This window comes from Heteronotia binoei, chromosome 7 (genome assembly GCF_032191835.1).
Source record: "Heteronotia binoei isolate CCM8104 ecotype False Entrance Well chromosome 7, APGP_CSIRO_Hbin_v1, whole genome shotgun sequence".
NCBI lineage: Eukaryota > Metazoa > Chordata > Lepidosauria > Squamata > Gekkonidae > Heteronotia > Heteronotia binoei.
The window spans coordinates 86,674,372-86,689,064 of record NC_083229.1 but is presented as its reverse complement, the minus strand read 5'-3'; the positions used below and the strand labels follow the sequence as shown (position 1 = coordinate 86,689,064).

General features: G+C 43.4%; 1 protein-coding gene across 18 annotated transcripts in view; it reads right to left on the bottom strand.

Annotated features, from left to right (window-relative positions):
- PTPRM (protein tyrosine phosphatase receptor type M) overlaps nucleotides 1–14,693 on the bottom strand; it is a 792,664-nt gene that overhangs the window by 73,595 nt on the left and 704,376 nt on the right. For all 18 annotated transcript variants that reach the window (XM_060243981.1, XM_060243978.1, XM_060243979.1 and 15 more), the window contains 2 exons: nucleotides 13,375–13,451; nucleotides 2,245–2,281 (listed from right to left, as the gene is read on the bottom strand). In XM_060243981.1, coding sequence (XP_060099964.1) covers nucleotides 2,245–2,281; nucleotides 13,375–13,451 — 114 coding nt within the window. The remainder of the gene's footprint in view (nucleotides 1–2,244; nucleotides 2,282–13,374; nucleotides 13,452–14,693) is intronic.

Genomic DNA, 14,693 nt, shown 5'->3' with positions numbered 1-14,693 from the left:
TCCCACACCCAAGGGGTGTGTGTGAGTCTGCTAGTATTAGAGGCAGGGAACGTTCATGGCTGTTATTTTTTTTGCACTACCTTTTCCCATTTTTCCTCTTTCCACTGTTGCATTAATATTGCCTGCATTTTCATGTCTCTTTGGTCACGGATAGAACAGGTTTGTGAAGAAGGAAGACATAGGGGGTTGGGTGGGTGCTGTGGGACCTCCCAGACTAACCCGTACCAGAGTGGTGGCAGCCAGTAGAGGCCCTTCCTGGTCCCCTGCTGGTGTGACACAAACCATTGTGATTATTTGATTGTGTAAACTCCCTGTAAAATTATTTGGGAAAAGTAATTATTAATTTACAGAACTGAGAATCTAGTGCAAATTAGAGCGGTGGTGAACTGATACAATTTCAGCTCTGTGAAACCTCTCGGCAGAAAAGATAGCTCTATACATAAAATGTAAACCTCAAGAAAAGTCTACTTCATCTTCAGTGTTGGAATAACAATTTAGGTAAGTATAATGTGCAGTGACTGCAATATAGTATGATTATCAAACTGTTTTTAACCTTGCTTCTTAAAAACCTCCACAGCTCACAAGATGATGGTTTTTTCCTTACTGTATAGTACAGGAGAAGACATTCTGTTCTTTTGAGGGCCATATTGAAGCCACCATTCACATACATTTGCATAAAAAGTGGAGGGTTTATTGGTGGTCCAAATAAGTCAATGAAGGGACCACCAGTTGCTGCCAGACTGGAACACAACCTTTTATTCCCTTCCTGTGCTAAGAATAGCCAAACACTAAAACTGGTTATCTGTGGCATATGAATCGGCATGTGGTTAATTCTTATCATTTCCATTCACTAACTGGGATTCTAAACTTTGAGTAAACACTGGTTTAGGGTCAAAAACAGTGTGGGACTAACTGATTAAACTGTATAGCTGCATTCACTGTAACTATTGGAGGAACAGTGGCTCAGTAGTAGAGCATCTGCTTGGTAAGCAGAAGGTCCTAAATTCAATCCCTGGTATCTCCAACTAAAAAGGGTCCAGGAAAATAGGCGTGAAAAACCTTAGCTTGAGACCCTGGACACCCACTGCAGTCTGAGTAGACAATACTTTGATGGACTGAGGGTCTGATTCAGTATAAGGCAGTGTCATATAGTAGCTATAGTTAGTGTGTAGTCAACGCATGAGAAAGGGGGGAGGGAACCAAGGCACATTTGCAAGCCCAGCACCAAGCTGGGTTTATGTTATTGGTTACCTTTACCATAATTACCTGTGATGTCTGAATGCAGACTAACAGTACAAAGAGTGCAGGAGAGGGGACCTGAATCCTCCCCTCTTCCCTTATTTCCCCACAGTTGGTAGCTACAATAGTACAAGTGAAGTGTGAATAGAGAAAAGTGGCTGGTGAAACTGGACTAAAGGCAGATAAGTCATATGAAAGGGAAGATTCATCATCCCTCTCAACCTCCATCCTTCTTTATATGTTCATGTGAAAAGAAACATGTCAGCGACTACCACATCTACTTTGGATCTAATGTATTTGAAAATGTTGGATATGGAGAAGTGTTGGCCACGTCATTAGTATGGTTTATCCTGAAAAAAAACCCCATGTCTTGTAAAACAGAAATATTAATTAAGAATGAGATTTATTTATTTATGTATAAATTGAATTTCTACCCTGCCCTTCCTGCAAGCAGGCTCAGTGTAGGTTGTTACAACATAGAAGATTAACCATAAATAAACTATAAGACAATAAAAGCACAATCCCTTAAAACCTTAAAATGGTGTACTGAGATTAATTTACAGAGTCTCAGCACAGTATTAAGAAAGTATAGCACAGTACTAAGAAAAGAGGTGGAACCAGAAGTTTCCAGAGTGGCCACAGCCATTCAGCAATTCACCAGTTCAGTAGATTAAAACAGGAGGGGCTAGATGATGTTTGATGTCCATTGCCTCATCCAAAAGGCTGGTGGGAAAGATCAATTTTACATGGCCTGCAACACTGTAAAAGCTCCCATGGTGCCCTAACCTCTATTGGGACTTTATTCCACCAGAACAGAAAAAGCTGGTTGAGGCTATATTAAGTCTTTTAACTTCTGTGTGAGATCAGAAGAACATCAGCTATCTGGGCTGAAGAGCTGATTATTTACTACAGCTAAATGAAAATGTAAACCTTCACCAGTACACCTGGCATGTTAAACATGAATATACATATACACCTGGAAATTCTGATGTGAAATTAGCTTACCTTGTGTAGCAATATAGTGGTTTGGTCTGTGATAACCCTGAAATAAATGTTTAAAAAAGTATTTTGCATCAGATTGTAACAGTCTATCACAGGAAGGTAATTAAAGCCATAAACACAAATGCACATTATTGAATGTTACAATAATTAAAAACACTAGGGGTAAAAGTCTGTTATTTCAACATGAGACCAGTAATGTTTACCATTTATACAGCACCCTCAGGTTCCAAGTACTTCACACAACTCTTGCTGTAATCTTCACAAGTGTCTATATGGCAGCTAGTATATTTCCCAATATTGTAGATGGGAGGCTGTGACTGATAGAGAGTATTAAAATTTGTGGCAGAAATTAGATTTGAATCAGGAACATGGCTTATTGTTTTAGATACTAAGCTAAACCAGATTCCATTCTAGATAAGTTAGAGGAGCTGACTGTTTCTATACTACTTAACTGAGCAAAATAGTACAGATATTGTATTCTGCAAGGGTCTGCTGCTTCTTTTCAAGATTGAGGTAATTTGGGGGAGGGTGGAAATTTTGAAGGATATTGTGCTTCCCACATTTGATAGATTTCAGCTGACCCTTGTTGATTCAGTTAAAACCTAGGAGTTACACTGGACCAAACATTATTGCTGGGGAAGCAAGTTAATGCACCTGCAAAAAACCCATCTTCATTTAGGTCTGAAAATGGCTCCCTATCTTGATTCAGCCAATCTGGCCATATGGATCCATTCCACAGTGACCACAAGAGTAGACTATTGTAATACATTCTATATATAGATCTGCCACTGAAGTAGGGTTGCCAAGTCCAATTCAAGAAATATCTGGGGACTTTGGGGGTGGAGCCAGGAGACTTTTGGGGTGGAGCCAGGAGCAAGGGTGTGACAAGCATAATTGAACTCCAAGGGAGTTCTGGTCATCACTTTTAAAAGGATCGCACACCTTTTTAAATGCCTTCCTTCCATAGGAAATAATGGATAGGGGCACATTCTTTTGGGGCTCATATAATTGGACCCCCTGATCCAATCTTTTTGAAACTTGGGGAGTATTTTGGGGAGAGGCACTGGATACTATACTGCCGGTTTGGTGCCTCTACCTCAAAAAACAGCCCCTCCAGAGCCCCAGATACCTGCAGATCAATTCTCCATTATTTCCTATGGGAATACATCTCCATAGGGAATAATGAAGTGCTGAGCAGACATTTCCCTCCCCACCCCCCTGATGACCCTGAAGTGGGGAGAGGGCCTCCAAACCAGGGGATCCCCTGCCCCCACCTGGGGATTGGCAACCCTAACATACACTTACTTGCTCTGAGACAAAAGCAAAACAAAGGGAGGGACTCTGCTTTGACGAAGTGAACTGCTTCTGACCCTTCCCAATGAAGTACTTACTGCTCTTATTTAAAGGCACATGCACACATTTTAAAATGGAACCTATTTGCAGGTTTCTAAAGCTGCCATTGATCTACTGGTAGGTGGTGGCTGTGAAGGGCAGGGCTTCCCCACTGCCGGCCAGCTGGCTGGGGGTGGGGGGAAGCCTGTAAAACCAGGGGATCCCCTGCGGGGACCTGGGGATTGGGAAGCCTACACTAAAATCAGCTTGGAAACTCCAACTGGTACAGACTGCTGCAGCTTGGTTGCTGTTGGGAGCTTGGCAGATTAGGGATATTACACTCACTCTAAAGTCACTCCACTGGCTACCTGTCAGTTACCAGGTTTAATTCAAGGTACTGGTTATCACCAACAAAATTCTTTATGACTTTGGATATCTGCAGGACTGCCTCCCTTGTTACGCTCTGCCATGAGAGGTTTACTCATGCCGCCCTGCAAATGGGTAAGATGACAGCTCCTTGTAAAATGCTTTGTCTGTTATGGTTCCCACTTTATGAAATGGCCTGTTGTGGTGGTCAGGAAGGCCCCCACAATTCTGTCATTTTGCAAACTATATAAAAATTGTTCAAAAGGGCATTTCTACAAAAGGAATGAGACTGTAGTATAATGGAATGGAGGATATTTTTTTAAAAAAATAAAGGAACAGGATGTGAGTCTATTCTATTTTATGTATTATCTTGCTCTAACTGCACTTTGTTCTAATTTTCTAATTTTATTTTTGTGGTGTTTATGACATTTCATGTCTAACACTTCTTTGCATTGTTTTTAATTTTTGAGATCTTTGTCATGTTATATTGTTTGTCAGATGTCTGTTTGACTATGAGAAAGACAGGGTATTAAATAAACAAAACATGTCTATCTGTTGGCTTGCAATAAGCAAGAACAATTTTTTTCACTCATATTGAATCTCAAATATAACATCAAATACATTTTTGAGTCATGGGGTTTTAAAGACACAACAATCAAACCTCAATGCATATAAAGCAGCTTCAGTATTAGAAGATCAAGTCCAGATTACCAACCACAGTTCTGGTAACTGGACAATGCTGGTGTGGATAGTAATTCTAAGGTAAATGCATTGCACATTACTGGTATTATGGCACAGTAAAACAATCAGGAAGCAGCTTTTCAGAGACCCCTTTAATATATGGATTGGGCTTAAATCCAGGCTTAAATCCTGATTTACTGGGCATTCATATGTTATACAAGAGATTTTCCACATAAAATGTACATTATACAACAGTAGTTGATGCATCACTGTTTAGTGTATAGGGTTGCCAGGTCTTACCTGGCTGCTGGTGGGGGGACTATTCTTCTGCGTGCTTTGTTTGCATGGCACAAAGACATCAGCCAGAAGTGATGCAATTGCACCGGGCACGTCACTCAGGGACACTCCAGCATTTTGGTAAAAAAACTCTATGGTGGTATAGAGTTTTTTACCCAAATGCTAAAGTATCCCCATGCAACATGCGGGTGAAAGCTTCAAGATGGGCATGTTGGGCACTGATGGAACTCTTTGGGGGCATGTTGGGCACTGATGGAACTCTTTGGGGCATGTTGGGCACTGATGGAGCTTTTTGGGGGTGGGACTCCCCTGCCAACCAATTCATTGCCAGTGGGTTGGAGGCCCCAAAATTGGGGGAGGCTGGGAACTCTATTAGTGTATTCAGTTTGTTATATTATGTTGATAATTATATTTATGGCTTTAAAACTAGTGAAAAGTGAATTGGAAAAGCAGAAATTATAGTTTGAAAAGTGAACCAAAATATAGTTATTATTCCAAAAACTTTACACTGATAGTAATAAAGCTCATGCTAGAAATCTTATTCAAACAATCACAGAAGAAAACAGTTAAAGAAACTCTTCAGAATCACATTTCCTTAGGTTGAATCCTGCCTCCCCTTTCTTCCAGTGGCCCCTGGATCTTTCTGTTGGTAAGAGCTGAAGGAGCTCTTGAGCTTGAACAGTATGAGATGCAGCATGGCAGAGTGCTGGAAGAAGGAAAACCAGGCAAATTCACCCTCATTTTATGCAAATAGCTCAAATCTGCAAGCTTGAAGGTGGAGCATTCAGCCTCATTTCCTCTTCTTCCTGCAGTTTTCTATGTCTCAACTGTTTGCTCAGCTTATCAGGAAACACAATAGAAAACAATTCTATTTTTTGTGTGTTTGAGGCAGGAAGACGAGTAATTTAATTTATATGCCCATTGCATCATAAAGTAAAGTAATTTTTTTCTTTTGTAATATGGAATATTGACTTTTACAGAGGAGAAGAATATTTGTTTAAAAATAATATTGTTTGTATTATTTTGACTTTGCTGTTATTAGGGGAACTTGATGTATTCTTCAATGGTGACTCCATGTCATCAGCCAAATCAACGGACAATTTAAAGTCATAATCACAATAAATTATTTTTAGTCACTATTTCTGTGCTTGCAGAGACATGATTTCTCCCTCCATAAGAGTTTAATCCCACATGTTTTGTTCGCCCTAGGTTCCTCTAGATCATCTTTATCTGTACATGGCCCAGTTGTGCAGATTTTATAATTGGCACTCTGAGGCTACATTCAGAAATAGCTATGTGGAGAAACGCCATTTTAGTCAATGTTGGTGCTTCTTTGGGAAGGAACATGAAACTGCAAAGCAGGCTTCGGCCTAGCCTTCCCCTCACTCCCCCCCCTCCCTTCCAGAGCCAAACCCACAACACTAGGGGGAAAGTCTCCTAGAGAGGCAGGAAGTGCTTTTGTTCTTTGCATGTGAGTTAAGCAGGAAGAGTTTTCAGTTTGCAGCTGGCGCTCTGGAAGAGAGGTTGCTTGCCTGTGAGCTCCTGCCTGTGGGGGAGGCCTGCTCAGGAAAATGAGGCCTCCAGGCAGTAAGACCAAGTAAGTCATCCAAAAGGGCAGAGCATGTTTAGATCAGGGCCAGCAGGATGCGTTTATAATCAACTTTTCTTTGTTATGCTGTGTGCTGTGCGGGTGCTGTGCTAACTTTTTAAATGCAACTGTTTTTGGTTTTGTTTTTCTTTCCCTTTCTTTTTCTCTTGTAAATAAATATTTTTTCTGTTTTAAATGCTGGCAGTTCATCTCTGTACCACATAGATCCCCAAACCGCTTAGACCACGCGGTGTTGCGAAGGGGGCCCCGGGGAAGGGGGAAGGCATGCAGTTGGATAAGGTGCCAATCCTCCAGGGGTGCCCCAAAGAAGTGCTGAGGTCTCTGTGAAACCCAAGTGCAGGGTCGCAGAGGACCTTGAGGCCTAGCCTCATAGCTGGAGAGGGGGATTGGGAGTCCTGTTCCTCTCAATCTGAACCCCTAGACTGAGCAGGTGGTGGCAGCAAGCCCAAGGGGCAGGAGGAGAAATAGCTCCCTCCAGGAGTTGGCAACTCAATAGGGAGCAGACGGGACCGGGTCTGAAGGCAGAATCGGGCCGGTTCCATCACAAGCTATATAGATAACTGACTTTACTCTTAATTAGTGTACCGTTTATATGTGCCCAGGGTTTTTTTTTGTAGCAGGAACTCCTTTGCATATTTGCAGATCTCCTTTGAAGATCTGGGTGAGCCAGGTTCGAATGTCATTGTCTGAAAACTTGTTTGGGGCTTTGGGCCCATCACGTTCTCTCCACGTGAGCAGTCTCGCAAGGTTCTGGTGAGAATGGAATGGGAAAGTGTTAAATGTTATAAGCCAAAAGATGGGGGCACAGTTACACTCCATACTCGTCTTTTTAAAGGACCAAAACAGTTGCCTCTTGGGATAAGGTCTGGGGTGTGCAAACTCTAATTATTAGCTGCTAAAATGATGAAAATGAAGGAGAAACACATGAGTGCCCTTCGTGAACTTTTATTTTATTTTTTAATAAAAGGACGGTGGCGACTTCATCTCTGATTAAAAAGCTAAGCTTTTCAAAGTTTAAAACCTTCAATTGATGTTTTGAATTCATCTGCTGCTGCTTTCGGCTTTGTTCTTCCTTCTTGGCAGGGGTGGACAAGTTTTATCTTATCTTATTCCACTAACGAGGAGATAATTACCTGCCGCCCACTTACTGCCAGGAGTGGATGTTTAAGAAATTTTGGCCAGAGGATTTTATGTCTCTCCTTTAAGTCTTTTCCTGGGCAGAGGAACCTCTTCAAGTTGGGAATTTTGAGAGATTATTTAGCTCCTCCTTTGAGAAAAGTCTGTTTGAAGTTTTAGAGTTATTACTATTTCCACCTGTGCTGTTCTAAGCATCAAGATGGTGACAAGACGAGAGCCTAGGTGCTAGGACTCCTGCTAATTTGGTAGCTTTTGCAACAACATGCTACTAATGAACAACAACAACGCTGCTATTATTGGGAAGCAAACAGAGAGGGGTGGAAATTCGACTCCCTTTGTGAGAGCCCTCCTCTAGTTTTCATTCTATTCCTTCCATCCTTCTGTTTCTGCGGGCGCTGCCGGGATGCGGCTGAACTGACAGCTGGGAACCCACGACCTGGAAGCCCTGTACGGGGCTTGAGTGGTGTGAGGAGGCTTGGTATGTGGGGTGCAGGGGGCTGGCAGTTAGGGGGGATATGGGGGAGGTCTCATTCCCCCCCCCGGGTCACCTGAGCTGTTGAGGTCCATCAGGCCCCAGACAACAAAGCCGCATCTATATAAACAGTGCCCGCACTTTATGAACTTTATGAACATCTATGAGCACTGGCACTTTCAGAAGAGCACTTAATATCTACCTCCCTTCTGGTAACTTTGACTTCCACTCCACTCTCCATTGAGATAATTGTTTTATATTGCTGGCCACTAAATTGATTAGAATTGTTATTAGTTATTTAATTAGATACTATTTAATTGCTTAGCACTGCAGATCTCTCTCTCTCTCTCTCTCTCTCTCTCTCTCTCTCTATATATATATATATATATATATATTAGCATATTAATTGTTGGGGATTGAAACTGGGGGGTTTATTTATTAATATGTTATTGATGAAATTAACTATTTTTTGGCTAATCAATTAGAGGGGAGTTTTAGGGTGGGTCTTTTTAATTAAATTAACTATTGATTAGATTAGGAGTGTGCCGGACAATTGGAGTTTTTGAAGTGGGGAGTGGGGGGTTTAAGTTTTAAGATAATATAGGTGGGGGGTGAGGTCATCTTGGTATTAGCAACGGCCACACCGGACGCAGGTGTGGCTGCCCAACCTGGGGATTCCAGTGCTCCTGGGGAGGGGAAGGTATGACGGTGGGAGCAGGCAGAATTATAAGGGAAGGAGACAAAACAGTGCTCGGCCTCCTTCCAGTCTGCGTCCCATCATGACAGTGACAGGTAGTGGGGTTAAAAGGAATAGCCCGCCTCTGTCATTGGTGTTATGTAATGCCAGGTCCATAAATAATAAGACCTTGATCCTTAGGGAGTTCCTGCTCAAGCAGGATATGGACCTGGCTTGCATGACCGAGACCTGGGTGCAAGATGGGGAGACGGTGGCTCTCTCCCAGATGACTCCCCCAGGTTATTCGGTCTTTCACCAATAACGGACTAGCGGGCGGGGGGGGAGGGGTGGCACTATTCATATGAGAGGATTACTCCTTCCGGGCTCTCCTGGCCCCAATGATCAATGGTATTGAATGTGCCGGACTGACGTGGGACGTTGGGGAAGTGTTGGCGATCTGGCTGGTATACCGTCCGCCTAACACATCGGCCAGCGCCTTACCATCCCTGATGAAGGCCGTGGCAGGCTGGGCGTTGGAATACCCAGGGCTGATGGTTCTGGGTGATTTCAATGTCCATGCCGATGACACGGCCTCCAATCTGGCTATGGGCCTAGTGTCTTCCATGGCGACACTGGGATTCTCCCAATTTGTTACAACTCCCACACACCAGGCTGGTCACATGTTAGATTTGATCTTTGCGTCCGGGATTTTGGTAGACGATATTGCCTCAGAAGCAGTGCCATGGTCGGATCACCTTGCCCTCAAGGCCCAAGTGAAGGCGCCGCCCCAACCCTGTATGGGCGGAGAGCCTATTTTGGACGCTGAGCGGTTCCAAATGGCCCTGTGGGATCCCTGGTCCTCTGGCAATTCCCTTGATGACCTGGTTGAGACTTTGCATGGCCGGCTATCCAGGGCCATCCATGAGATCGCACCCTGACATCCTCTGCCCTCTCATGTGAGGCTGGCTCCATGGTACACCGCGGAGTTATGGCAGCTGAAACAAGGGCTCAGATGACTAGAGAGGCAGTGGCGGCATACTCGTGACGAGAACATCCTACAGAACGTTTATGAGGTCTTATAAGATGGCAGTCAAAGCCGCAAAGAAGGACTATTTTGCAGCTAGGATTGCATCTGCAAATTTGCGCCCGGCACAATTATTTAGTATAATTAGGAACCTTACAACACTGCCTCAAGGCAGACCAAATGTGAGAGAATTAGAGATAGGCTGTGAGGCTTTTGCAAAAATTTTTGCAGATAAAATCACGTCGCTTTGTCAGGACTTTCCCGCCACATTGGATACAGTACAAGATCTTGAGGCTCCGTGCCTGTCTTCTGGTTCAGTTCTGGATCACTTTGACACACTTAACCTGGGGGAAGTTGACGGAATTCTCTCTACTGTACGTCCAACAACTTGTGATCTGGACCCATGCCCCTCTTGGCTGATTAAATCTTGCCAGAGGGAGAATACATGTCATTTACGGGACATTGCAAATAGATCCCTCTCAGAGGGGCGATTTCCAACACCTCTGAAAGAGGCTATGGTCCGCCCTCTCTTGAAAAAGAGTACAGCATACCCAGCCTAATTGGCAAATTACCGACCGGTCTCAAATTTACCATTTTTAGGTAAAATTATCGAGAGGGCAGTAGCGCTACAGTTGCAGGGTTTTCTGGATGACACTTCCATCTTAGATCCTTACAAGTCCAGCTTCCGCCCAGGCCATGGGATGGAGAATGTGCTGGTCGCCTTGGTGGATGATCTCCAGTGGCATCTGGATCGAGGCGGCGTGGCGGTGCTGATGTTGTTATACCTGTCGGCCGTGTTCGACACGGTCGACCATTGGTTACTGACCTGTCAGCTCGCCAATGCAGGGATCAGGGGGTTGGCCTTACAGTGGCTTTCCTCCTTCCTTGATGGATGGGGACAAAGGGTGGCAATTGGGGGAGAGCTGTCCCAGAGGCACTCACTAGTTTGTGGGGTGCCGCAGGGAGTAGTTCTCTCTCCGATGTTATTTAACATCTACTTGCGCCCCCTTGCCCAGATTGCCTGGAGGTATGGGCTGGGGTGTCATCAATATGCAGATGACACCCAGCTCTATCTACTAATGGACGGCCCGCCTGACTGCGTCCCAAAAAACCTGGACCTGGCACTGCAAGCCGTGGCAGGTTGGCTTAGGCTGAGTGGGTTGAAGGTGAATCCAACGAAGACGGAGGTCCTTTGCTTGGGTCATGGCGCTCCGGGAGGAGAAATTCCTCTCCCAGTTTTTGATAGTGTGTCACTGAAAGCGGCACACCAGGTCAAGAGGTCCTCAAGAGGTCCTACTGGAGCCTTGGGGGTCCTACTGGAGCCTTCATTGTCAACGGAGGCCCAGATAGCGGTCACTGCCAAGTCTGCTTTTTTCATCTTAGACGGGCGAGGCAGTTGGCCCCCTTCCTCGTGCGCCAGGACCTAGCAACAGTGATCCATGCAACGGTCACCTCAAGACTGGATTACTGTAATGCCCTCTACATGGGGCTGCCTTTGTGCCGAACCTGGAAGCTGCAGCTGGTGCAGAACACAGCGACTAGGCTATTGTTAGGGCTCCCGAAGTGGGAGCACATACAGCCGGGGCTGCGTGGGCTGCACTGGCTGCCGGTTGCATACCGGGTTCCGTACAAAGTGCTGGTTATTACCTTTAAAGCCCTATATGGTTGAGGCCTGTCTACCTGAGGGACCGTCTCTCCCCATACAAACCCCAGAGAGCACTGAGGTCAGTGGGAAAGAACTAGCTGAACATCCCTGGGCCGAGGGAGGCCAAATTGAAGAACACAAGGGAACCGGCTTTCTCTATCGCAGCTCCACACCTGTGGAATCAACTTCCGGATGAAGTGCGGGCCCTGCGGAGTCTTGAGCAATTCCGCAGGGCCTCCAAGACTACTCTTTTTAAGATGGCCTTCGCTGAATGCTGAGTTAATGATAGATTCGCTGCTGTTGTATTCCGCCATCAATTTATTAAAAACCTGAAATTTAGCACCATAAATGTTAATTTTAATTGGAATGTTGATTTAAACAATGGTTTTATAATGTAGTATTTATTGAATTATATGATTTTATTGTATTATATTGAATTAATATGTTGTGAGCCGCCCTGAGCCTGCTTCCGCAGGGAGGGCGGGATATAAATAAAAAGTATTATTATTATTATTATTATTATTATTATTATTATTATATTAGGCCACATACCCCTGGTATAGCCAGTCCTCCAAGAGCTTAGAATAAGCCCTGTAATAAAAGCCCTGTAAGCTTGTGGAGGATTGGCTACATCAGGAGTGTGCGGTCTAATATGCAAAGGAGTTCCTGCTACAAAAAAAGTCCTGCATGTGCCCATGATCAACTATTTTGTTGCATGTGCCCTGCATGTGCCCATGATCAACTATTTTGTTGCAAGAGGATCACAGTAGAGACAGTAGTCTTACATATAATTGCAACTCTGTTACTACAGCTCTGTGGTAATACTGTAATTTGCTTTTGGTATGCCATATTCAAAGGACTGACAAGCCAGCAACAGGAGTCTTAGCTTAGATTTATACCCAAAAGCTAACCATCATTTACATATGTTTAGTTGAAAGCAAGCTGAGGGACATAATCCTTAATGTTAGGACTGGAAAATAAGAAAAGAGATAATTATCTTGTCGCAATTCCATTTTTTATTAACTAACGAAAGATCGAATTCTCTTTTATCATAACCAACAGAACTGCATATACGTTAGATAATGACACTGTCATCACATGGTGTCATTAATGAAGATGAAAACAACATTGATAACATTGTTAAGATGAATAAGCTGCTTTCAGTTACTAATATGAATGTTGTGTATGAACATGAACATTTTTGAAGTTTATTGCCAAACTTGGACCTATAACAGCACCGAGTTTTTCTTAATTTCAATTCTACTTTTGATTTCATTCTTTCAATGTCCCCCAAAATGCCATCTCTTAAAGAATTTATTCTAATGTAAAACATTAAGTTAACATGAAGCAGGCTGAACAAAGAAGCAGCCTTCAATAATTAAATAGTGTACATATTTAATTGAATGTCTTGCTTGCATTAAAAGTACTGGTTAATAGATGCAGACTATGCTTTGAAGGCTGCTTTAAAAGTACAGAGATGACAAGAGATTGCAAGTCACTGTATCAGGAATTACAGAGTTTTGTCGCATTAATATGCAAACTACTCTCTTTTAAATGTAGAGTTATGCCAAGTTGTTGACAGAAACTGGAAATAACATTTTTTTCGTTTACATAAGCTCCAGGAGGAAAGGTAGCCAGATAAAATTAATAGCAAGACTCCATTCCAATCTGGCAATTTTAGAAAGTGGCTGATGCAATTTTCTTATTAACAAAACTTCAGTAGTTCTAATGTTAATTTTAGCATACATATGGGATCCCTTGACTGTGGTTTTTCATAGAAGTTAGTAGCTGGCATTCTTATCGCATACAACAACTATTATAAATAATCAATAAACAAATAATGATTTTCTTTGAATAATACTGTTAGATATGTTGTCTAGATGAATATACATACGTCAACATAATTTCCATTGATGTAGTCAGAATTCGCATCCCCTTCGATGGGCTGCAGCCTAACTCGAGAATGATCATCTGAAATAGAAATATAAAAATGTATCACATAATTTGTATTCCTTTCTCTACACACAAAATGAGAGTTTGCATGAAACTGTCATGTATGTAAGGGAATGCTATATGCCATCCTCCCCCTACAAAGAAACATTATAGCATAACAGTATTATGATTACTTTCACATACTGGTTTATAAACAGGAAAACAAAGCAAAAGCTGCAGATACATTCACCTGTTTGATGAAGAATAAGGTGTCTTACGTATTTGTAGCTAGTGCTCGTCTGTAGAAGCGAAATAAAATCTGGAAAAAAGCTTGCACCCAAAAACATATACTGTCTTTCCTATTCCAGCCAAAAGAATGCATCATAACAGACTGTAGAATGAACCCAAGATTAATGGTTTTGAAGTGATATGCTTCTGATACACATTGTGTGGCAGAATCTTTTCTTTCTAGGTTATTGATTAATATTTATTTACCTCATTTATACAATCCCCCCCCCCCCACGTGGGATACCCAAGGTGGCTTACATCCTTTCCCCCTTCTCCATTTTGTCTCATGACAACCATGGGAAGTTGAGTGTGTGATTAGGGATGTGCAAAAAAAGAAAAATTCGGTTTTACACAGATTCGGAAGTATACGGGGGGAAAAAATTCGGAATCCCCGTATACTCCTGAATACTGCATTCGGAATAGCTGCATATACGGTAGATGCACGGCTATTACCGAATATACGGCCCTATTATACCCTATGGGCCATTGAAATCAATGGCAACATAGGGCATAATTAGAGGCTACTGGGGGGCAGGGGGTTTGAGGGAGAGCCCCCAAATTTGCAGGGGATCTGCAGGGGACTCTCCCCTCCAACCCCCCCAAGTCCCAAAAAGATTGGGCCAGGGGATCCCATTTCAGGGGCACCCAAAGAGGGTGCCCCTATTCCATCATTATACCCTATGGGCCATTGAAATCAATGAACCCTGCAGGCCTGGAAGCAATATAAACCCAGTTGCCAACGTCACTGCCACACAAAACACAATCTGCTCAAGGTCTGCTCTGCAGACCTGGCTGCAGCAAACCCAAATGCCAGCTCTCCAGACCTGCCCCAAACAACACGGGGAGAGCTGGCCAACCACAACAAGCCTGCTGGTTCTGGGTCTCTCACCCAGGTGCCAGCTTCCCTGCCACAGAACACACAATCTACAGATGCCAGCTCTCCAGCCCTGCCCCAAACAACACGGGGAGAGCTGGCCAACCACAACAAGCCTG